Raw genomic sequence first — 23,707 nt, 5'->3', positions numbered from 1 at the left:
GGCCTGGACCTGGGCCCGCGCCCGGTAAGAGCCCGTGCCGGGAGGGTGCGGGAGGGGAAGGTCGACGTCCTGGCCGCCCGTCTAGCCGCCGCCACCCAGACGCCCGCCGTCCGGTCGTCGGGACTCCCCCTCCCCCAGTCACGTGGGCTCCGGGCCTCCTGTCGCCGCTCGCAGGGTCCCGGGCCTCGGAAACACCCCGCCGCCGCTCCTCGGGCCTCTCGCCCCATCTGACAGATGTCCCCTGCTCCCTTCGAAGCCCCAGGAGCGTTCTAGTCGCGGTTCCGGTCACCGCGGCGCCGAAACACACTTCGGCCCTGACCCCACGGTCCTTGTCCCATCTGACAGACGCGCCCACTCCACTTGGAGACTTTGACAAAGTCCCGGTGTCCCGGTCCCCAGCGGTCTCCTGGCCTGCCTGCTTCTTGCCTCCATGAGATTCAAACTGAGTAGGGGACCTGCCTGGCCCCCTGCCCCATTATATCTCACCGAGCGCCCCCACGGCCCCATCTGACAGTTTCTTCCTTCTCAGAGCTCTGGCCGTCTTCCAAACTCTAAACTTGGGGCTCAACGAGCCCCCCCCCCCAGGCCCCTTTCTCTGAAAAATTAGACCGTGAAAACCCACACATGATTCCCTTTCCCCACACACCTGTCTCAGGGAAGCTTACCAGCCTGACAGATGCCTCAGGAACTTCACACAAAGTTCTGTGGTTCCCACTCTTCCTGTCCTCAGCCAGATCGCTGCTGTTTCAGGCTCCTGGCTTTCACCTTCTCCCACTTGCGGCTCAGCTTGTGATGAGCTGGCCCCAGCTGTCTTGTCTGGTAGATTCCTCACAAGTCCCACGTAGCCACCTCCCTGTCTTTGGCTCTCTGGCCTTCTGTGTTGTCTCTCTGGCCTTCTGACCCTTGTTTTCTTTTGTCGAATATCCCATCTGATTGCCCCAACCCTCACCTCCCGAGACTGACAGATGATCCCCCTCACCAGTTCTGCTCAGAGAGATGTTTTCTCTGAAAATCCCTAGGATGAGAGTCTTGGCTCAGACTTGCACTGTGTTCTCTGACCTGTCCATGTTCTGCTGGGTGGAAACTGCCACTAGTCTCCACTGTCAGTGGGCAGCCTCAACATCCCTGCACTGAACTGGCGCTGGGGGGATGGGTGGAGCCTGAACTTTCCTAAGGTGAGCTGCCTCCCCGACTGAGAGCGGGTATCAAGGATGAGGAGGAACAGCCATCCTCTTGATCCTTCTGGGAGTAGACAGCTCAAAATTTGCCTGGGCTGAGCGTGTCTCCTCAACCCCACAGGCCTGGGTTCTGAGGAAAACATAGTGGTGGCCATGGACTTGGGCTCCCCCCCACTCCCTAAGAAGAGCCTGCCTGTGTCTGGGGCCCTGGAGCAGGTGGCCAGTCGGCTGAGCAGCAAAGTAGCTGCAGAGGTTCCTCATGGCAGCAAACAGGAGCTGCCGGACCTCAAGGGTGAGTGGCCCAGGCATCAGGGTGGGGGTGTTGGCCAGGCTGGTCACACTCACAGGGGAGCTGTCAGGCCTGAGGGTTAATGTGGGGCCCCAGGTTAGTCATGGCTTTCTTTCCAACCCCTTCAAGCATCAGGGAAACACCCAGCTGTCTTCTTTGAGCTTCTGCAGCCCTGAGCATGCATGACCCTGAGCTGTACCCTCACTGGGGGAGGGTTTGGCAGTCAAGGGCTCAGACCCAGTTCATTTGCCGACTCTACCCTCAGCTCTGTGATCTTTCACATGACACCGATTTGTCTGTCTGTGGATCCTAAGGTCATTATTGAGTAGTGATGGGCACTGTGCTGGACCCCAGGGATGTGACAAGAACAAAATGGCCTTGTCCTTGCCCTTGGGGGGGGTCACTGAAGCTGGGGACAGAGAGGCAGAGAAGCAGACAGGCAGGGATAAGGGCTCTGCAGAAGAGGGTGCAGCAGATCACAGGAACTGTGGCTGGGCCTCCACCCTGGCGTTTGGGTTTTGATTGAGCCACAGAGGGTGGCTAGGACTTAGCTCAGTGAAGCACGTGGCTGGCAGGTCAGTGTTTGTGTGAGCCTGTTGTGAGGCACCCTGGTGCGTGAGAGATCTGAAAAGTGTCCCACTGACTGGAAAACAGAAGGGCTCTGCCTCCTGCTCTGTCCCCTTGGGTACAACTCTTCCCTTCTCTGAGCCTCAGTTTCCTTCTTCCAAACTGGACAGGCTAATCTCCGCCTCATTAGGGTCACTGTCAGGATCAGGGGGGTTGACATAAGCAAAACACTTCCATGGAGTCTGGTTGAGTAGGACCCCAGGGAGAGGAGAAGCGGGAGAGCTGGGCCCACGGGCCTTACAGTCTACTCTCCTGGCCTCCGTGTCACCCTCCAGCTCAGAGCCTGACCACCTGCGAGGTCTGCGGTGCCTGCTTTGAAACCCGCAAGGGCCTGTCAAGCCACGCGCGCTCCCACCTGCGGCAGCTGGGGGTGGCGGAGTCGGAGAGCAGCGGCGCGCCCATCGACCTCTTGTATGAGCTCGTGAAGCAGAAGGGCCTGCCTGATGCCCCCCTTGGGCTGCCCCCAGCCCTGGCTAAGAAGTCCAGCTCGCTGAAGGAGGTGGTTGCTGGGTCCCCCCGGCCCAGCCTGCTCACCCTGGCCAAGCCTCTGGATGCCCCTGCTGTCAACAAAGCCATCAAGTCGCCCCCCAGCTTCTCGGCCAAGGGCCTGGCCCACCCACCCAGCTCTCCACTCCTCAAGAAGGCACCGCTGGCCCTGGGGGGCTCCCCTACCCCCAAGAATCCTGAGGACAAGAGCCCCCAGCTGTCCCTGAGCCCCCGGCCAGCCTCCCCAAAGGCACAGTGGCCTCAGTCTGAAGACGAGGGGCCCCTGAACCTCAGTGAGTGTGGGTCCCAGGAGCCGAGGGAGGTCCCGGCACTGGGAGGGACAAGGGCTCAGCTCGGGTTGCAGGGCCCAGGGTGGGGGTAACAGGGACTGCAGCTCCCATGTACTGGGTCGGCCGGGTTAGAGTGTTGGTTGAGGTGCTGTGTCTCCTGTTGCACTGCCCAGCACATGATCATCTGTCTCCCACTTTACTTTGTTGATCTTCTCCTGGAGGCCTGGCAGTAGCCGCTGAGCCTGCCCAGGTCATCCCTGCCTCTTAGGGGCAGCTCTTGGCCTTCTCTGGGCCTGAGAGTGGGGGCAGCGAAGGTAATTAGGGCTCTGTGGGCCTGGCTTCCCCAGGGGGAGTCCAGGGCATCTTGGGTCCTGCTGGTAGACATGTCATCCACCTGACAGGAGGTGCCCGTAGTTGATCCTGTCTTCCTGTCTTCCTGACCGTCCTGTGCAGAGGCCTCTCTCTCTGTCTGTGCGAGGGCGGTGGAGCCCCACCTTCTGGGCTGCCTGTGGGCTTGGCAAGTAGGGCTTGGGAAGAAACCTTCCAGGCGCAGTGAGTGAGCGGGTTTAATGAGGGCATCTCAGGACACCAGGCTTTCCCAAACATTTTTGGGCATTAAGTCTGGGGGTGACACCAGGGTTGGCCTCCTGCCCAGTGGAGCACCCCAGTTGGCACCTTATGTCCCCTCGAAGTTGCTTCCTCTGAGTCTGCTGTGTTTCCAGGAGCAGGGCCTGTGGCTGTCTGGCGCTCTGCACTCACCTTCTACTCCATGTTGCTCCGGTATCAGGGGTCCCAGGGGAGAGGGCCTGGGAGCATCAGATTTTGCCACTGGAATTAGGTCACTGCCCGTCCACCCCACATCCTTAAGCTCTCTCCACACTCACCTTGATGCCAATGGGCTGGGCAGGGAACAGGATGTCCTGCTTTCTAAAATCTCTCAGAAGAAATCTACGGCCCAAATGTTGGTCCCCGAACTGCCTGGGCAGCTGAGATTCACACCAAACACTCCTGCCTCAGTCCTCCAGGGCCGGCCAAGGTGGCGGCCGTGAACCCCCCCTGTGTTTTGTCTCCGCAGCTTTAGATAGTGACGGGGGCAGAGAGCTGGACTGCCAGCTGTGTGGTGCCTGGTTTGAGACCCGCAAGGGCCTGTCCAGCCATGCGCGCGCCCACCTGCGCCACCTGGGCGTCAGCGACCCGGACGCCAAGGGATCCCCCATAGACGTGCTCCACGGGCTCATCAGGAGGGACGGCGTCCAGATCCGCCTCCCACCCGAGCGCAGCGCCCTGGCCCACCTGGGGCGGCCTCCTCCCGCCTCCGCGGCCCTCTCCTTGCTCCCCCCCCCACCGCCGGCCAAGAAGGCCAAGCTGAAGGCCGCGGGTACGGCCAGCCCCTGGGGGAAGCAGGACCTCTCGGCCGCCGCAGCCGCCGGCATTTTCTGGGCCTCTGATGTGGAGCCGTCTCCTCTCAACCTCTGTAGGTTCTCGCTTCAGCCGCCCCCTCCTCCCTGCGGGCCCTGGAGCCCCTCCCGGGGGGGTCGCAGCTCCTTCCCTTCTCCCTCCCTGCTGGTGCAGGGAGTAGACGAGGGCCCTTGGCAGTGGGCCAGTTCTACCCAGAGATCTTGCTGCTCTGCCCTCTCTCTTGGCCTTTGACCTCTGCAACTGTGACCTTCCCTGAGAAGGCCAAGGTGGGGGGGGGGCCCTGCCTTTTGGTGTGGAAGGCATCCATATCTTTCCCCCATGTGGATGGCACGTGGCACCTCTGCTGCCGCTTCCTGCCCTCCTGCTCCCTCCCCCCGCCTTATTGGGACCCACAGAGTTGGTTCCAGTTCCATCCTCCTCTGCCAGAACCAAGGGCTCTTGCGCTCTCCGGAGCCTCCCCTTGCTCCTGCTGGGTGTCTGGCCCCCCGCCCCACTGCTCATCTCCCTCGCTTGCACCTGCCCTCCACCACCACCCTAGCCTGTGGGCATGCTGCTGCCCATGCCCAGCCGACCAGGACACTCCTGCAGGTGACCATGCTAGAGATGCCCACAATGCTAACTGCCCCTTTCTCCTCCTGCCACAGCCTCAGGCCCAGAGCCAGCGCGAGACATCCGCTGTGAGTTCTGCGGTGAGTTCTTCGAGAACCGCAAAGGCCTGTCGAGCCATGCACGCTCCCACTTGCGGCAAATGGGTGTGACCGAGTGGTACGTCAATGGCTCACCCATTGACACGCTTCGGGAGATCCTGAAGAGACGGACCCAGTCTCGGCCAGGTGGACCCCCCAACCCACCAGGGCCTAGCCCAAAAGCCCTGGCCAAGGTGGTGGGCAGCGGAGGTCCTGGCAGCTCGCTGGAAGCCCGCAGCCCCTCGGACCTTCACATCTCACCCCTGACCAAGAAGTTGCCACTGCCACCAGGCAGCCCCCTGGGCCACTCACCAACTGCCTCTCCTCCCACGGCCCGGAAGATGTTCTCGGCCCTGGCTGCACCCTCCCTGCCCAAGAAGCTGAAGCCTGAACAAATGCGGGTGGAGATCAAGAGGGAGATGCTGCCGGGGGCCCTTCATGGGGAGCCACACCCATCTGAGGGTCCCTGGGGGGCACCGCGGGAAGACATGACACCCCTGAACCTGTGTAAGTGTGACCCTGTGGCAGGGCAGCGAGAACAGCTGGAGGCATCTCCTCCCTGCCTCCGCTTGGGGGTAACCACAGAGCCCAGGGTTGAAATGCAAGGGCCACACAGGGCTAGCTGTGCGTTTCTGCTATGTAGTCTCCTGCAGCTGAGCTGCTTCTTGATTCTTTTTTATTCCTACAAGGGAGGCAGAGTTGTGTCATTCAGCAATGACAAAAAGATTCTCTCTTGTGTCATCTTCTGTTGACTGGTAGTGGCTCCTAACCAGATCCTAGGGAAAAAGACTTCAGGGATTGATTAGTGATGTCTGCTGTGGGCAGGAGTATAGGGACTGGCTGGGGATGTCTGAGCTGTGTCTTCCTGGCATTTCTGGTAATTAAGTACTTGATATTTGGAGTCAAGTTTGTGTCAAGATTTCTGTTCCTCCACAATATAGCAGTATGTGACCTTGGGCAAGTTTCCTATTTTGGAAGGTGGAGATGAGTATAATCCTACCTCTCTATGGTTTTCTTGAGGATTAAGTGGGATAAGGCACTTAGCATAGTGCCTGGACACAGAAGGCTCTCTGCAGGCAGTAGTTATGATGTCACTGTCTCTGGCTGTCCGGTCCCGCCATCGCTATATTCATTCTGCTCAGGTTGTTTGAGTGCCTACTGTGCTGAGCAGGCGAGGGTGGCTCTGGATCTGCCTTAGAGCGCAGGTGCTGGCTCTGTGCCACGTGCTCTGAATGCACTCCCACCCCCCACCCACCCCATTTTAGACCCTCCCACTAACCCTGGGAGGTGGGAGTTTTCATCTCCATTTTGCAGAGGGGGAAACTGAGGCTCAGAGAGGGGAAGTGGCTTACCTAGCATCACATGGGGAGACATAATGACCCCAGCTAGAATTTGAGGTGACAGAACAAGCAGAAGGGCTGGATGTACACAAGGGCTTCTGGATGCCCAGATGAGGGAGCAGGGCCTTGGGGTCTGGTGGGGGGCTGTGGACAGGGGCAGCCAGGCAGCTGGCACTGATATGGGGCCTTGAGTTTGGAGGCTTCTTGCCCGCAGCCGCTGCCTCCTTCTCCCCCTCCCCCCCACTCTGGACCCCATACAGCGTCCCGGGCAGAGCCGGTGCGCGACATCCGCTGTGAGTTCTGCGGTGAGTTCTTCGAGAACCGCAAGGGCCTCTCCAGCCATGCACGTTCCCATCTGCGGCAGATGGGCGTGACCGAGTGGTCCGTCAACGGCTCACCCATTGACACACTGCGGGAGATCCTCAAGAAGAAGTCCAAGCCGTGCCTCATCAAGAAGGAGCCTCCGGCCGGAGACCTAGCCCCCGCCTTGGCCGAGGATGGGCCCCCCACAATGGCCCCTGGGCCCGTGCAGTCCCCACTGCCGCTGTCACCCCTGGCTGGCCGGCCAGGCAAACCAGGAGCTGGGCCGGCCCAGGTACCGCGAGAGCTCAGCCTGACGCCCATCGCTGGAGCCAAGCCCTCGGCCACTGGCTACCTGGGCTCAGTGGCAGCCAAGCGGCCCCTGCAGGAGGACCGCCTCCTTCCAGCAGAGGTTAAGGCCAAGACCTACATCCAGACTGAACTGCCCTTCAAGGCAAAGACCCTCCATGAAAAGACATCCCACTCCTGTAAGCAGCGGGTAGCAGGGTCCTGGGGGGGCGTCCACCAGGGCCTGCAGGGTCGGGCAATGCTGTGAGCGTGCACGCTAGTGCCAAGTGGAGGTCCCCCTGACCCTCACCCCCAAGACCCTCCATGAAAAGACATCCCACTCCTGTAAGCAGCGGGTAGCAGGGTCCTGGGGGGGCATCCACCAGGGCCTGCAGGGTCGGGCAATGCTGTGAGCGTGCACGCTAGTGCCAAGTGGAGGTCCCCCTGACCCTCACCCCCGTGCTGGGTCCATAATGGGAGGTGGGATCAGCTCCCAGCTGCAGTAGGGCGGTCTAGGTATGCATGCCCCCTACAGGCGGTGGCTCAGCAGCACCTCTTCTGCCCGCAGCTACTGAGGCCTGTTGCGAGCTATGTGGCCTTTACTTTGAAAACCGCAAGGCCCTGGCCAGCCACGCACGGGCACACCTGCGGCAGTTCGGCGTGACAGAGTGGTGTGTGAATGGCTCACCCATCGAGACGCTGAGTGAGTGGATAAAGCACCGGCCCCAGAAGGTGGGCGCCTACCGCAGCTACATTCAGGGCGGCCGCCCCTTCACCAAGAAGTTCCGCAATGCTGGCCATGGCCGCGACAGTGACAAGCGGCCGCCCCTGGGGCTGGCACCTGGGGGCCTGGCTGTGGTTGGCCGCAGTGCTGGGGGGGAACCAGGGCCTGAGGCCAGCCGGGCAGCTGACAGTGGGGAGCGGCCTCTGGCAGCCAGCCCACCAGGCACTGTGAAGGCCGAGGAGCACCAGCGGCAGAACATCAACAGTGAGTGCTGGCAGGAGGTCGTGAGGGCGGTGGGCACCCGCTGGGGCCCACCCGGCCACCCCACTGGACTCTCTGCTGTACATTCACTTCCCCAATTGCTCACCCGTTCACTCCTCCATCCACCATCCCACTGGTCCAGGTGACATCTGGTCACCAGCTGTCCTGTCTTATAAGTCCCCACAGCATTTGCCCCATGCTCGCTGAAGGCAGGAACATCACCAGGGCCCTGGCCTTCCTGCTCATCTCCCATTCCTCTCCCCACCTTAGAATTTGAACGCCGACAAGCCCGCCCTCCTGATGCCTCTACAGCCCGGGGGGGCGAAGAGGCCAATGACCTGCAGCAGAAGCTGGAGGAGGTGCGGCAACCCCCACCGAGGGTCCGGCCAGTCCCCTCTCTTGTGCCTCGGCCCCCCCAGACATCACTCGTCAAGTTCGTCGGTAACATCTACACCCTGAAATGCAGGTACACTTCCTGGGCTAGGGAGGGAGACCACCCAGCTAGGCCTTGGCCACCTGGAGCCTTGGGACAGGACAGGGTCCGGTGCGGGTTGGGAGGTGTCACCTCAAGGGTGCCCTTGGATGTGGTAGGGTCCGGGCTAAGGGCTCCTCCCAGACAGCAGTACCTCAGAGCCTCTGAGCATTGTAGCTGTCAAGACCTGGGTTTAAATCCAGGCTCTGACACTTAGCAGCTTGGTGACCTCAGGCAAGGACTTACCTAATCTGTGCCCCAATTTCTCCACCCGTAAAATGGGGTTGATAACAGACCTACCTAATAGATTTCTTATGAGGACTAAGTAAGTCCAATATTTATAAGGCAACAAAACTCTGCCTGCACATGGTAAGCACTGACTGTGTCTTGATTAAGAAAATAATAGGTCTTAGTTCTTACCAAGGTCCAGGCGTCCATCAGAGACAAAAAAAACTAGGACTCTGAGACATCAGGTGGCTTGCCTCAGGCTACACGGGTCAAGTCAGAAGTAGTATTCGAACTCAAATCTCTGGAACCATGGAGCTTAGGCTCTGGGTCCCTGCCCTGTGAGGCCTAGCCTGGTGCCACAGGGGCAGGAAGAGGAGGAGGGGGCCTGGCAATTTGGGTAGGATCTGCTTTTCTGCACCTTCTACCATCTCAGATCATATGCATCAGTCAGATGGCAGAGGTGCTTGGGAAGCTAGAAGGCCCTTACCTGGCACTAGAGACTTCCGTGAACATAGAGGAAGAGGTTTCCGGGGGACCCCACCATGACCCCATGATGGGTAAAGGTGGCTGCCCATGGGGAGATATCTAACTCTGGGCCCCCTTCCTTTAACCCCTGGGCTTTCTCTGTCCACACTGAGTAACAGCAGGTGTGCTCAGGGACATGAGCAAGGCTATGCTTCTGCCTCTTCTCACGGCAGTGGCCACTCCCTCCCTCTCTCTCTCTTCACCCGTGCAGGTTCTGTGAGGTGGAATTCCAGGGCCCCCTCTCCATCCAGGAAGAGTGGGTGCGGCACTTACAGCGACACATTCTGGAGATGAATTTCTCCAAAGCAGACCCCCCGACTGAGGAGCCCCAAGCCCCACAGGCACAGACAGCAGCGGCAGCAGAGGCTCTCTAACACAGAAGCATTCCAGATCCCCCTTTGTGCCACCTCTCTCTCCTCCTTTTCCTCCTCTGTGTCCTCTTCCCTCTCCCTCTTTCTTTTCCGTTTCCAAAGGAGCAAGCCAAAACCTCAAACCGGCACCCCTTGGGGGCCGGGCACACTACAGCCGGGGCGCCGGGAGCCAGCTAGCCACCCTTCCCCCAGCTGAGGACTCTGGGGCCACAGGGTGTCTTCCTTCAGCCCATGCCTACCTGGTCCAGCAGGGCCAGTAGCCAAGTCTCTGGTCTCTGGTCGTGATCTGGTCACAGGGGAGAACAGAACTCCTCCAACTCTAGCAGCCAGGCAGGGCTATGTCTGCCATCCATGGCCATTTGCAAAGACCCCAAAGACCCCTTTTCTGGTTCCCTCTTGCCTCCATGAATATCCTCTCACACGCACGTACACGTGAACACACACACGCAGCTCGTGAGACCCGGGGTCTGTCCCAGCCCCCCAGTTCCCGAGTCGAACGACCACTTCATGCCACGGTGCTTGCTCAGGGGAGCCATGCTCCCTCTGCGGCCTGCAGGGGCCTGGGAGCCCCCACTGAGCCCACAACGCCACGGACATCCTTGTTGGCTGCCCCCCAGAGGGGCCTTCCCAGCTGGGAAGAGCTCAGAGCTGACAGCTGCCTCCTGCCATGTCAAGGTCCCCCAGAGCCTCGGGGGCTCCGGGGCCTGGGAGGGTGGGGTTGCGGGTGGGAGTCTCCTCCCCCACTCCTCCCACCTCCCCCTTTTCACTGTTGCTTTCTATGTATAGCTCCCTAGACCTTTCACTTTTCTAAAAACGCGTTTTGTGTAGAGACTAAGGAACGTGGATCTTTTTATTTTGCAATTCTGGGCCAGCTAGAAACTGGGAGCTGATTGACCTTTTAACTTTTTTCAGTGGCCACATTTTGGTTATTGATGTACCTAGAAGTATGTAAATTAGATTAAATTTCTTTTCTGGAAACACCCCGGGGCAGGCGGCCAGCGTGTGTTTTTCTGTCGAGTGGACAGGCTGGCATTGGCTGGCAGCTGGGGCTGGGATCAGGGCCTCCTCCACCTGGAGGCCCTGGGTTTTCCTGTTGGCTGCCACGCCAACTAAATGCAGCTGGGGATGAGCCCAAGTTCCCATCTGTTGTCCCTCAATGCCATGGCTGGTGGGGGTCTCTGGCTGACTGGTGAAGTTGCTCCTGTGAGCAGAGCAACCAGGGCTCTGGGCCGCTGGTCTGGGAAGGGAGCCAGGATCAAGAAGCAATTGAGGATAGAAAGGCTTTCCAAGAGCAGGAGCTGTCCAGCGAGGGTGTGGGGGGAGGGAGAAACATACTGGGAGCACTTGGGGGGCCAGTGAGGGTGCAGAAAGCTGGGACTTGCCTGCCTTCAAGACATGTGACTTCTATGGAGACACATGCACCCCAAACCCTAGTAACATGAGGGGTAAAAAGGAGCCACTGACTCCTTTGCAATGCTATTTATTTTCTCACTCTGCAAATGTTTATTGAACATTCCTGAAATTTTAAAGAGAGTTTGTTGGCTGCTCCTTCTTGTTTATTGCATGTGGCATTTTAGCTCATCGTTTTCACTAAAGGGCCAAGTGCTGGAAAGTGGGATGATCTCATGGGGTGTGGAAAGCAGGGCCTTGTGTACCCCCAACCCTTTTGTCCCTGCCTCCCCTACCATACCTCTGCCTGGGAGGGAGGGGTTAACAGGCTGCAACAACATGCAACAAGGGTGGTCTTGGCCCACACACTTGGGGTCAGGACTCACACCCCGTGTGGTGGCAGAAGGCCTCTCCACTTGTGTCCATCCCACTCTGTCGGTCACTATACCCATAGGAAACATGGAGGGCATCTTGTGGGACAAGAGCTGACCCAAAGGTGCTTCCTCTTTCAACTTTTTATGAATCAGTTTTTAAAATATAAAAGTGATACTGGCTGGATGTAAAAAAAAAAAAAAAAAAAAAAGTTCAAACAATACAAGAGCTTGTAAAGTGACATGGGAAATCCCTCCCCACCCACCATGGTGCAGTGATGGCTGTGCATGTTTTTGCAAGGGCACCTACAGTTCTTACCACAGAGTAATCTTTTCCTAAAACTTCCTAGTGAGGCCCTTCTGTGCTTCAGACATTCTATTGTCTGTCTCAGAGGTGTTCTCAGCCTTTGAGCCTCTCAGTCTGTGAGGGTGTTGGATCTTAATGAAATGATGGCTGTGGCCATGCCATGGAAGAAGCTATAGGATTCAGGAGAGGTGCCCCAGGGCCCTGCCTTAGTTTGGAGGACAGGCAGGCATCCCTGAGGGTGGTGAACCCCAAAGCCAGAAAGCAAGTCCATCAGAGCTCTCTGCTTCATGTGTGGAGTTCCTCACATTATGTAAGTGGCTTTATTTCATGTGGCAACAAGTCCTGCATAAGCCCCATCTTGGGGGGAGTTGTTTTATTAAAATATTTCATCATGAAGAATTCCAGCTATACAATGAACCCTCATCTATTAATTATCAACACACAACCAGTGTCTTCAGCTGTAACCCCCTCTCGGCCTCCCCTTCTCCCCTTCCCTATCTGAATTATTATGAAACATTCTGGCCATCTGATCAATTAGTTGCTTAATATTTCAGTATATTTTCATGAAAGATGTGGACTTTTATTTTTTATTTTATTTCTTTTTTTTTTAAAGATGACCGGTAAGGGGCTCTTAACCCTTGACTTGGTGTTGTCTGCACCACGCTCTCCCAAGTGAGCAACCAGCCATCCCTATATGGGATCCAAACCTGTGGCTTTGGTGTTACCAGCACCATACTCTCCCGAGTGAGCCACGGGTTGGCCTAAAGATGTGGACTTTTAAAATGCCACTATTACATCTAAAGAAATTGACAATCATTCCTTAATATCAACAAGTCAGCCATATCATACTCCAGAACAACTTTTTAAAACATACTAAAAGGTGTACAAGTCATAATGGTACAGCTTGATGAGTTTTTTTTTTTAAAGATGACCGGTAAGGGGATCTCAACCCTTGGCTTGGTGTTGTCAGCACCGCACTCTACCGAGTGAGCCACAGGCCGGCCCTTGATGAGTTTTCACAAACATATGTTAAGTACCATTTTCAGTGTTGGCCACTCTGTCATCTCTTAGAAATCCTGAGATGTCCCTGGAAGTGGTTTCCACACATCCCAGGAGGATGCTAAGGACAAGGCTGGTGCGGGCTGCATTACTGCAGGATCCTTGAAGTCCAGAATGAACCAAGAGAGTTTTAGAAGCAAAGTTCCAATTTTAACACCTAAGCGTTAAGGAACTCGAGCAAGTTGTAAATTGAAGCCTCAGTTTTCTTATCATTTAAGAGGGAATAAAAACAAAAAACCCAAAAAATTCGTAGTCTTGAGGGAGCTCTTGAGACTTATACAAATGGAATAATTACATATATAATATAAACATACTATATAAATATAAACATTTTTGGTTTTGGCGGCTCGTCGGTACAGGGATCCAAACCCTTGATCCTGGTATTACAACACCGCGCTGTAAAAAACTAAGCTAACTGGCTAGCCCTATATTTATTATCGTTACGTAATGATTAGTGGCAAAACGTAGCATTTACTCGTATTTAGCGCACCTGGCACTGCACTGATTTTTTACCATACAATATCCATGTGATGTTTGAATTTGTGTCCAGCATCATGTTTGGCGCTTAGTTTTAGTTTTCCCATTCCAGCATCTCTTTCCCATGCTCGTTTTGGAGCCGCAGGCTATAGAAGTCGAAAAACAGCCCAGGTTTGAACGGCACATCTGAGCAGAATTGGGACCCCAGCTATGCCCTGCGTCTTAGACCCGGCTCCCTCTGGCGGGTACCCAGGGCACAGGAGCTTCTCGCGCCCGCCCGCGCTTGGGCCTCGGGCCTTTCCGTAGTGCACGGCTCCGCCCCCCGAACAACCCCCAGAGGACTCCACCTCTCCGCCGGCTCCTCTCGGCCAATCACCGCGGGAGTGGGATAACGGAAGGCGGGGACGGAGCGGGGATCCCTGAGAATGGCAGCGTTTTTAGCAACTGGCATGAGGCGGAGCCGAGATAGACAGTGAATCCGTCCAATAAGGCGTGAAGCCCGAGGCCGGCACGAGCCAGTGCAGTCGGGAGGCGGGACTCGGGTGTGTGTAGAAAGGACCCCGACGATCTTCGCCGCTATCGACGCGTCAGACGCGTAGAGCAGCTGCCGTAGTCCTCAGGTGTTGGTGTTCGCCGCCGCCATGAGCTACACAGGTGGGCCCGGCAGTGTGGGGGGTGAATCAGGGACGTACCGGGGCCGTGCCGGACTCGTCCGCGCCTTTCCCGGTGCCCGGATGACTGCCCTCTCCGCGGCCACAAAATGGCGCCGCGGGCCCGTCGCATCAGGATCGCGCCTCCCACGCCTCGGCGCCTCCGTTCTTCGTGCTGGCACTGGGTTCCTTGCTCCCGGCCGCCCGAGGTCTTGGTTTCTGTCAGGTCCTATGTCCGTGGGCCCCGAACCTCGGCGCCTGAGGTCCCTCCCATCGGTCCGTGCTCCTCGGGACTCGGCGCCTTAGGTCGCCTTTCGTCAGGTCTCGGTCCCTGAGATCGGTTGGCTGGCTCGCCGCAGCCTGCAGTGCCGCCCCTCCCCCACCCGCCTTGGAGCCGGGAGAGGCGCCGGGCCCGGGGGTCAGTCCACGTCTGAAGGTTGTGGGGCTGGGCTGGGAACCTTGGGCCTCAGGGCTGAGATTGGACCTGGGCAAGAAATCGCTGCCTCCGTGTTCATGCGACGTCTGTGGAAGTGACCGTGACAGGTGCTTCGCGGGCGCTGGGAGTGCTCGGGAATTCTTCAGGCAGTTCGTAGGCGAGGGCGGACCTAGGCGGGCGAGCACGCGAATGTGGGATGTGTTCTTCAGCGGGCGAACAAGGGACTGTACGGTGTGTTCTTAGCTGGCTAACAAACGAATGTGGGATGCGCTCTTAGCGGGAGAACAAATGAATATAGGATATATTCTTCGATGGTCAGTACTTTGAGGGGGTTGTTCCATTACACGGAGTGACTGGAGATCTCTGTGAAGAGGTGACGTTTGAGCAGAGACCTCAGTGGAGTGAGGGAGTAAAGGTACTTGGCCCAGGGAGCTGTTCAGGGGCAGGAACTTCCTGGCTTGTTAGATCAACCAGGGAGGCCAGTAGGATTTGAGCAAAGGGGAGGATGGGGTGGACGGTGGGGCAAGATATGCTTGGGTGATTGTAAGTCATCCCTGGGTGAATTGCCAGGGCTGCCTGGATTTGCCTTGGCAGTGACCCATTGAGGCTTCTCAGCCAGGACTGGTAGACCAGGCCTCCCCCTTTGGTAGGGGTATTACAGGCCTGAGCATGTGCAGTTGGGTAACCTGCATTCTACCTGGAATGTTCGGTACTGTGAATGGAACCTGAGCCTCTTGGGCTCCTCTGAAGACTGCTTTATTTTGGCCTAGGCAAGAAGGCAGGACTGATCCTCCCCACTGTGGCTTCCAGGTCAGGAGCTTGCTAAGAACCTCAGTTTTTCTAGCGACCACCCCCTGGCCCAGTGGTTCTCAACCTGGAGCAATTCTGTTCCCCAGGAGTCATTTGGCAATGTCTGGAGACATTTTTTGGTTGTATCTGGGAGCAGAGGTCAGGTATGGTGTTAGCATACCTACAATGCACGGAACAGCCCCCACCACAAAGAATTATCTGGGGCTGAACATCAGTAGCTTCAAGTTGGGCAGCTCTGCCTGAGCCTTTCTGTAGCTTTCCTCATTCAGGAGGAAAGTCAGTAAAGTTGTTGATGACATCTCTGGAACCGAGATGTAGTTCTCTTCACCAAGTCTTACCAAGACCTGGAAGACAGTTCTATCATTTTTAGGGGCAGGACTGCTGAAAAAACCAGAAGGTGGATGGCTGGGTGCTGTGAGGTAGCTTAATAATGGAGCGAAGAGAAATCAGTAAAGATGATAGAATTATGCTCAACACTCAATTTCTGGAAGGCTTATTTCGTAATTTAGTGTACTCAGTAGAAAATTTCTTCACAGGTGGGCCGGCCCGGTGGCGCACTGGATGGTGCGCCGCTTGGGAAGCGTCTCTGCCTGAGCCTTTCTGTAGCTTTCCTCATTCAGGAGGAAAGTCAGTAAAGTTGTTGATGACATCTCTGGAACCGAGATGTAGTTCTCTTCACCAAGTCTTACCAAGACCTGGAAGACAGTTCTATCATTTTTAGGGGCAGGACTGCTGAAAAAAGCAGAAGGTGGATGGCTGGGTGCTGTGAGGTAGCTTAATAATGGAGCATTTTTAAAGTCTAGGAAACTGAATTAAAGTCACAAACAGCCAAGGCTGAATTTTATCTCGATCTCGTAGGCTGCAATTCTGGATATGGGTGAGCACTGAAGTAGCCAATAATAAAGAAAAAATTAAGTATTAACCTTATCTTGATAAACTGAAAACCACAGTAGCTTAATGATGTGAGTCTTCCCAGTTTAGGAAGCAGTCCACAAAAGTCAAAGACATTTTAAGTCGACTATTTAATTTCAGATAACTGTTTACTTTAAGGATAAGTCTTAGAGGCCTTAAAGCAAATGTTAGCACTATTGTTAAACATAAAAGGTGATTGAAGGGCTGGCCAGTTAGCTCAGTTGGTTAAAGTGTGGTGTTTATAACATAAGGTCCAGGGTTTGATCCCTGTTACTGGCCAGCTGACCCAAAAAAAAAAAAAAAAGTGATTGAAATAGTACATCTTTTGGGTTTTTTTTTTTGGTTGTTGGCTGGAAGGGAATCCAAACCTTTGACCTTGATGTCACAACACCATGCTCTAATCAACTGAGCTAACTGGCCCGCCCCTCCTCCAGTCTTTGAACCCAGTTACTTATTTATACTTGGGAAACGAAGCTCCATCTCCAGCACCGAAGGGGAAGATGGGAGCAATGAAAAAATCTAGAATTAGGCCTTCAAACAAAGGTCTGAAATGCTACCAGTATTTTTCTAAACACATTTGTTATCTCACACAGTTTCTTTGTGTTAGGAATGGGCAAGTAGTTTAGCTGGATGGTTCTGGCTTGGGATATCTCATGAGGTTACATTTAGGATGTCTGTCTGCACTGTAGTCATCTGAAGGCTTGACTGGGGCTGGAGGCCATATCTCCAAGATGACTTAAACTCCCATGGCTGGCAGATTGATGCTGGCTGTTGGTTCTTTGCCATGTGGATCTTTCCCGAGGGCTGCTGGAGGGTCTTGACCACATGGTGGCTGGTTTCCCCTAAACTAAATGACCCAAGAAAGAGCAAGGTAGAAGTCTCAGAAGTCACACTCAGTCATTTACGCAAATCTTGTTGGTTACACTGGCTACCTCTATTAGTTTGGGTGGGGACTATGTAATGTCAAGAGGCAAGAATCATTGGAGGACATCTTGGAAGATGGTTGTTGCCCTACTCTTGGCTCAGATAGTAGAGATTGGAGGCACCCTAAACTAATTCCAGTTGTCTCCTCATTACTGTCACTCTGTCGTTCCTTCAAAGAATACTCTTAAAAAAGACAAAACTGAGAACCTTCTGTATTTTTGAGGAAAAGAAGATGACAGAGAGATTGGCTAAGAGGGAGGGGTTATGCTGCCCAATTAGAAATCCACAGTCTGACCCTTAGCTTTATAGGGTCAGTTAGAGCTTATTTAAATTTTTCACCCAGAACTAATCAGGCTGGTAAATCAAACCAGGAAGAGAACACTTTATGAACCAGATAAGAATATATTCTTAATAGCCATAATCGGCTAAAGAAGGGCCTGCTCTGGAAAGAGTATTGTGGAACAGAAAGTTAATGTGAGGAGAACAGAGTTAGAGCAGCAGTTGCCATTGAGCTCTGAAGGTTTGATGGATTGGTGGGTTGTCTTTCCTTTTTCCCAGGGAAGAACCAGGACCCCTCTTCCCTGAATTGACATAGATCTTTTGCTCTGCACCTTGCTTACTCATTCCTGTATGTATTCCTGTCAGGGTGTGGTAGGTGTCCATTTGCAGTTGCAGTACCTACAAACCATATCATCTAACGTCTGGGGCTGTGTTGCTGGCGGTCCTATTGCTGAACAAACAGGTTTCGAGAAGCTAGTTGAGCAAACGAGAAAGCAAGGGTTGGGTACTTTTTACATTATGAGGCTTTCCCATGGGTGATCTCTTCCAAAGAGTGCTTTTGGTGTTTCTTGTAGACAGTTATTAAATCATCAGTGCTTAGAATTTAGGCATCTCAGGAAGGCCTCAGATCTCTGGAAAGAATCCATTCGAATGCACCAGCTTTAATTAGGGAAGATAGAAAAGTTGCTTCTGTCTACTTTTTTCTCCTTCCCCAGACCCCAGTTCCCCCTTCTGGGAAGTAAAAATGAAGTTGGGTCCACAGCTTCTTATTTGGAACCCTTGAAGGTGGATGTGTTTTGGAATTCATTCCACAACACCCCCACTGGGGTTTGGGATGGTACCTTATAATTAAACGCATTAATTCTGTACCAAGTGGGATTAAAGAAGGATGATAAATGTCCTCACAGATCAGTTTGGCCCCAAAGTGAGTTTTGGCAACACATTTGCAGGGAACACTTGTCTTTCCAACCTTTTTGGACCTGTGGGAATTTCAGGGTAAGGGATCTTACCCTGTCCCCCCTATTGGCTATGGTGAGGGTGAAATGAGATCATGCAGATAAAGCTTTTAGCACCCTGTAGGGGAATCACTTGTTCAGTGTTGGCTGCTGCTGTTGTCATCTTTGTTGCTAGTAGAGAGCCTGTCAACAAATATGAGAATGCCTACCCAGAGAGAAGGCACTCAGATGTGTATGTTTTTGTTGTAAATAAGCTATTGGAGGTGCTGGCTTTAATTTTCAGGTCATGAGTTGGCTCCGGTGGGAACAGGCAAATACTGCCTCTCCTGGTATCTCTCACAATTTCAGTGCTAAGAGTAAATCATTAAAAAATATATATTTTAAAATGTAGTTTCAAAGCAAGTGTCAGGATTAATTATAGTCTATTACAACCAGCCTTTAAGACCAGTGGCTTTTCAGGCCGGCCCGGTGGCGCACTGGAGAGTGCGCCGCTTGGGAGCGCGGCGGCGCTCCCGCCGAGGGTTTGGATCCCATGTGGAGACCGGCTCCCGCTCACTGGCTGAGCGCAGTGCGGGCGCAACACCGAGGGTTGCGATCCCGTTGCCGGTCCCCGGTACGGGCGCGACACCGAGGGTTGCGATTCCGTTACCAGTCAGTAAAAAAGACAAAAAAGGGAAAAAAAAAAAAAGACCAGTGGCTTTTCATAGAGGTTGAATAGAAGTTGAAGTTTTCCTTACGTGATACTAACTCATTTTAAGGTGTGTGTGTATGTGTGTATATACACGCGTATGGAAATAAGTATATATATATATGGATATATATAATAATACTTATTATTTGCACACAAACATGCCAACCCCAAAGAATTACATTTAAGTAATTGTAGGGGCTGGCTGGTGGTCTCAGTTGGTTAGAGTGCAGCCTTGTGACACCAAGGTCAAGGGTTGGGATCCCCATACTGGCCAGCCACCCCCCCCCCCCCCAAAAAAAAAAGGTAGTAATTGTTTCTTTTCCTTTTTTTTTTTTGTCTTTTTTTTTTTCGTGACCGGCAACGGATCGCAACCCGCAACGGATCGCAACCCTCAGTGTCGCACCCATACCGGACTGGGACCGGCAACGGGATCGCAACCCTTGGTGTTGCGCCCGCACCTCGCTCAGCCAGTGAGCGGCCGGTCTGTATGTGGGATCCGAACCCTCGGCGGGAGCGCTGCCGTGCTCCCAAGTGGCGCACTGTAGCAGTGCGCCACCAGGCCAGCCCAAAAAAGTAGTAATTGTAATACACACTTTTTTTTTTTTTTTAATGGAAAAACTAAAATATAAAGCAATTTCTCTTTCAGACTTGGGGCAGGGAGAGGGGGATATTAGTTACTTTAACATCGTTTAAGAACTAGCCCCCATCCTTGTTTGAATTGGAAATGGCTCACCTTTCAGTGATTTGATATAATTATTTTCCTCATTACTGAATGATCATTTGGGTACTCTTTTATCAAAATGGGTTACTGGCCTAAATGTTTAAAATTTTTTATCCCGTCTTTCTGGCTTAGCAAGTTAGACATAGCCTGCCTTTCCACTGGTTAATAAGTTCAGGAGGTCTAATTAAAATGTGGAATCCAGAGGTTTTGGTGGCTTTCCACTGAAGGAGTGCCTGACATCCAATCTATACTGAAGGGCAGTCTTAGGTCATTTTCCTGTGGTTTGTCAGGGGAAATTAACCACACTGTGCTTATGTTTAGGCTTTGTCCAGGGATCTGAAACCACTCTGCAGTCGACGTACTCAGACACCAGTGCTCAGCCCACCTGTGATTATGGTAAGTATGGGCCATTGGTGGGAACAAGAGTGTTCTGCCTTCTCCTTTTGGCATAGCAGTCCCGAGTCTTCTTAGTTGTCTTTGGCTTTTTTTTTTTTCTAAAAAGATGACCGGTAAGGGGATCTTAACCCTTGACTTGGTTTTGTCAGCACCACGCTCACCCAGTGAGCAAACCGGCCATCCCTATATGGGATCCGAACCCATGGCCTTGGTGTTATCAGCACCGCACTCTACCGAGTGAGCCACGGGCCGGCCCCGTCTTTGGCTTTGCTGTCACCCTGTCTTGCTTTTCTGAACCCAAACTTGTATAAAATGGTTTGATGGGCCATTTATTTATTTATTTATTATTTTTTAAAGATGACCGGTAAGGGGATCTTAACCCTTGACCTGGTGTTGTCAGCACCATGCTCACCCAGTGAGCGAACCGGCCATCCCTATGCGGGATCCGAACCTGTGGCGTTGGTGTTATCAGCACCACACTCTCCCGAGTGAGCCACAGGCCGGCCCAGAAACAGCTAGTGCTTCCCTTTGGGGCAATTATGGGTAAGATGTCCATGTAACTGAACAAACTAGGCTGTAAGTGTTTGGTTTCTTTGACTGTTTACATTTTATAGAAGTAGTTGTGGTCTTTTACAAAAGGTTTGGCTTCAGAAAAGCCCCTTGAAGGCCTGAGAAGGAGAGTGGCCAAAGTCCAAAAGATTAGTCCAGGAAAAACTAAGCTATTAACTTAGCCCCAAGGCGTAGTGCATGTGCCCACTGTGGAAGAGAGGTTGAGTGTGTGAATCTAGCAAGCTTTTACAGATGTGGTCATGCCACCTCAAGCCAGTGGGCTCCACACACATAAGGTTGAGTGAAAATCTCTGATTAATTTCTCAAGTGTGTACAGACACACTTATAATTCAGAAGTAGCCACCCAACAGGATTCACAGATACTGTTTGTTGGAGTGCCGGGGCAGCCCAGAACTGCTGATAAAGCTAGTGCGTGACCTAGGGGTGTCTGTTGAGAAGGAGCCTTCTTTGGAATTGATAAGGATGTCTTGGTTACTGAGAAGGGTAATTTGTTTTACTACCAAGGTCTGGGGAAAGACAGCCAACTCAGCTGACATGCTCTCAGGAGTCAGTGAGTGAATGGACTGAAGTAAGCTCCCCAAGTGTTAGCAGCTAGTCCTAGGGGAAGAGGGAGACTTACAAATGTTTTGAAATTGGGCAAGGAGGTATCAGGTAGTTCATAAATGAGGATAAACTTAGTTTGCATAGCTTCCCTATCCTGCTGTCCCTGACTCCCCCTTTTAATCAAATGTAGACCCAAATTGCACATCTTTTTGAGTTCTTTTTTCCCTGGTTTACATATTTTGGGTGCAAGCCTTTTATCAGATGTGCCACATGCAAATACTTTCCCCCAGACATGGCTTGTCTGTTTCTTCTCTTGTCAGTGTCTTTTGAAGAACACAAGTTCTTAATATATGAATTCCAAGTTACCAATTTTTTCTCTAACGGATCACAGTTTTGGTGGTATATCTAAGAAATCTATGCCTAATTCAAGAGATTTTCTTCTAAGTTTTTTTTTTCCCTAGTGCTCCTTAGCCTTGGATAAATTTTCCTTAAGGTATTTTAATTTTAGGTTTTACATTTAGTCTGTGATCCATTTTGATTGAGTTAATGTTTCTACAAAGGGTACTACAGTATAGGTCAAGGTTCTTCTTGATTTTGGCATATAGATAGACAATTGTTCTAGCACCATTTGTTGAAAAGACTATCATTTCTCTATTGAATTGCCTTTATTGAAAATCAATTGACCAAATATTGTGGTTCTCTTTCTGGACTTAAATTCTGTTCAATTGATTTATATATCTAAACTTTCTCCAGTACCACCCTGTCTTAATTACTGGATAGTGGGTCTTGAAATCCGTTAATGTGAGTCCTTCAGGTTTGTTCTTTTTTTCCAAAACTGCCTTAGATATTCTAGTTCCTTCGCTTTTGCTTATAAATTTTAGAATCAGTTTATCAATTTTAATAAAAATTCCTGCTAAGATTTTGAGTGAGATAGCCTTGAATCTGTAGATTATATTGATCTATATAGATTAGTTCGGGAGGTTTGACATCTTAATGTCACTCCATTTATTTGGGTCTTTGATTTCTTTTATTAGTATTTTGTGGTTTTCAACACACAGGTCCTACAAATATTTTGTTAGATTTCACCTATGTATTTCATGTTTTTAGTGCTATGGTAAATGGTACTTTTAAAAATTTCAGTTTCCACAGTACCAACCTGGATATAGCCAAAATTAGTGTTTTTTTCTATAATGTATAGAAAACATTAGTATTCAGGGCTTTTGGCTTCAATCACTATCCTTCCTCCTTAGCATAGCCCCAACTCTGTAAAAATAGTCTGTTTGGATTTTTCATTTAATCTACAATTTATCTTATTTTATTTTTTTTTAAGGTGACTGGTAAGGGGATCTTAACCCTTGACTTGATGTTGTCAGCACCATGCTCTCCCAAGTGAGCTAACCGGCCATCCCTATATAGGGATCCGAACCCGTGGCCTTGGTGTTATCAGCACCACACTCTCCCAAGTGAGCCACGGGCTGGCCCTTTAATCTATAAATTAATAAAATGATTCTTAAATTAAAAAAAATAAGTTTTTAAACATTTCAGCTTACATTTCAGCTTCCAATTGTTAATTGCTGATATGTAGAAATTTGACTAATATTTGATTTGTGTATTAACCTTGTAATATTTGAAATTTGATTTCTGTATTGACCTTGTAATAAACCTTGCTGAAGCTCACTTGTTCTAGTAGTTCTTTTGTAGATTTGAGATTTTCTTATGTATTGTAATAAACCTTGCTGAAGCTCACTTATTCTAGTAGTTCTTTTGTAGATTTGAGATTTTCTTATGTAGACGATTGCGAGAAAATAGGGGTGGTTTTATTTTTCCTTCTTGCTTAAATTGCAAGAACAGTATAATGACATTTAAACAGCATTTTGAAAAACAGCCAAGATATTACCATTTTAATATTTAATCTTTGTCAGCTTACCTATTTTATGTAGTTGAATAATTTATAGGTAAATAGAATTGTGTGTCCTGCTTTGTTTCACGTATGTTAGAAGCATTTCCTTCTGCTACATAAGGCTTAATTCTTGCCTACAGTAATCTGATTAACTATTACCTTAAAGTTGAACATATAAATCAGTTTTTATTTTTGCTCTATAAGTATTGCTTACTGTGACCATCTCCTTTCTTTTTTTTTTCTTTCCTCAAGAAACTGCACTTAAAATTCCATTTGTCAACCATGTTCTCATCGCCTCTGGGAATGGAATTGAGTTGAGGTGTTCTTTTGGAAGAGGCAGGTCTTGCAGTCCCCAAAGTCACAGGCTTCCTCCCCTCCTAAAGGGACCAGCTGGGGAATCCATCAGGGAGTCTGGCTTGCTCCAGGCATAGCAAGTAGCAGATAGTGAGTGCTTGCTGGGAGGGACTCCTGACAGCTTATGGGAGCCCCATCATAGGAGGCCACCTTCCTGTCCTTGAAATGTAAAGTCATGTTTGCAGAGTTGGTGCCCACTCCTACTTCCTTTCCTGTGCTTCCTCATTCAATTCTGGCAGATCCTCAGCAGCTGAAATCCGGGGTGGACCATATTGTAGGCCCACAAGCAGAGCCCTGATGGGTCTGCCTTTGCCTCCTAGTCCTGTCTCCTTTTGAATAGCCAGTGTCCACTGTCTGTGGTGCAAACAGCCATTTGGCCAGGCTCTTATTAGCTGCTGGGGCTCACTGTGTGCTAGCCTATGTGGCTCTGCCAGCCTCTCTTGCCTGTCAGAGCTGCTCCTTCGCCACTCTTTCCTTA

At 52.0% G+C, this 23,707-nt stretch overlaps 2 protein-coding genes across 6 annotated transcripts in view; both read left to right on the top strand.

Moving 5' to 3' along the window:
• WIZ (widely interspaced zinc finger motifs) overlaps positions 1 to 11,032 on the top strand; it is a 24,798-nt gene extending 13,766 nt beyond the window's left edge. For 2 of the 4 annotated variants that reach the window (XM_008576393.1, XM_008576392.1), the window contains exons 3-9: positions 2,370 to 2,873; positions 3,946 to 4,344; positions 4,934 to 5,482; positions 6,576 to 7,103; positions 7,472 to 7,891; positions 8,159 to 8,354; positions 9,325 to 11,032. In XM_008576393.1, the coding sequence (XP_008574615.1) occupies positions 2,370 to 2,873; positions 3,946 to 4,344; positions 4,934 to 5,482; positions 6,576 to 7,103; positions 7,472 to 7,891; positions 8,159 to 8,354; positions 9,325 to 9,487 (2,759 nt within the window). In that variant the 3' untranslated portion in view covers positions 9,488 to 11,032. Of the gene's footprint in view, positions 1 to 1,304; positions 1,471 to 2,369; positions 2,874 to 3,945; positions 4,345 to 4,933; positions 5,483 to 6,575; positions 7,104 to 7,471; positions 7,892 to 8,158; positions 8,355 to 9,324 lie in introns of those variants that run through there. The other 2 variants (XM_008576394.1, XM_008576395.1) reach the window with 2 other exon arrangements.
• Positions 11,033 to 13,530: 2,498 nt separating this feature from the next.
• The window catches only part of AKAP8L (A kinase (PRKA) anchor protein 8-like), a 32,211-nt gene continuing 22,034 nt past the window's right edge, over positions 13,531 to 23,707 (top strand). Inside the window, exons 1-2 of one of the 2 annotated variants that reach the window (XM_008576389.1) lie at positions 13,531 to 13,741; positions 19,788 to 19,862. In XM_008576389.1, the coding sequence (XP_008574611.1) occupies positions 13,729 to 13,741; positions 19,788 to 19,862 (88 nt within the window). In that variant the 5' untranslated portion in view covers positions 13,531 to 13,728. The remainder of the gene's footprint in view (positions 13,742 to 19,787; positions 19,863 to 23,707) is intronic. The other variant, XM_008576390.1, reaches the window with a different exon arrangement.

This window comes from Galeopterus variegatus, unplaced genomic scaffold, assembly GCF_000696425.1.
Source record: "Galeopterus variegatus unplaced genomic scaffold, G_variegatus-3.0.2 Scaffold1344, whole genome shotgun sequence".
NCBI lineage: Eukaryota > Metazoa > Chordata > Mammalia > Dermoptera > Cynocephalidae > Galeopterus > Galeopterus variegatus.
The sequence above is the reverse complement of the archived record's forward strand: the minus strand, read 5'-3'. Positions and strand labels throughout refer to the sequence as shown.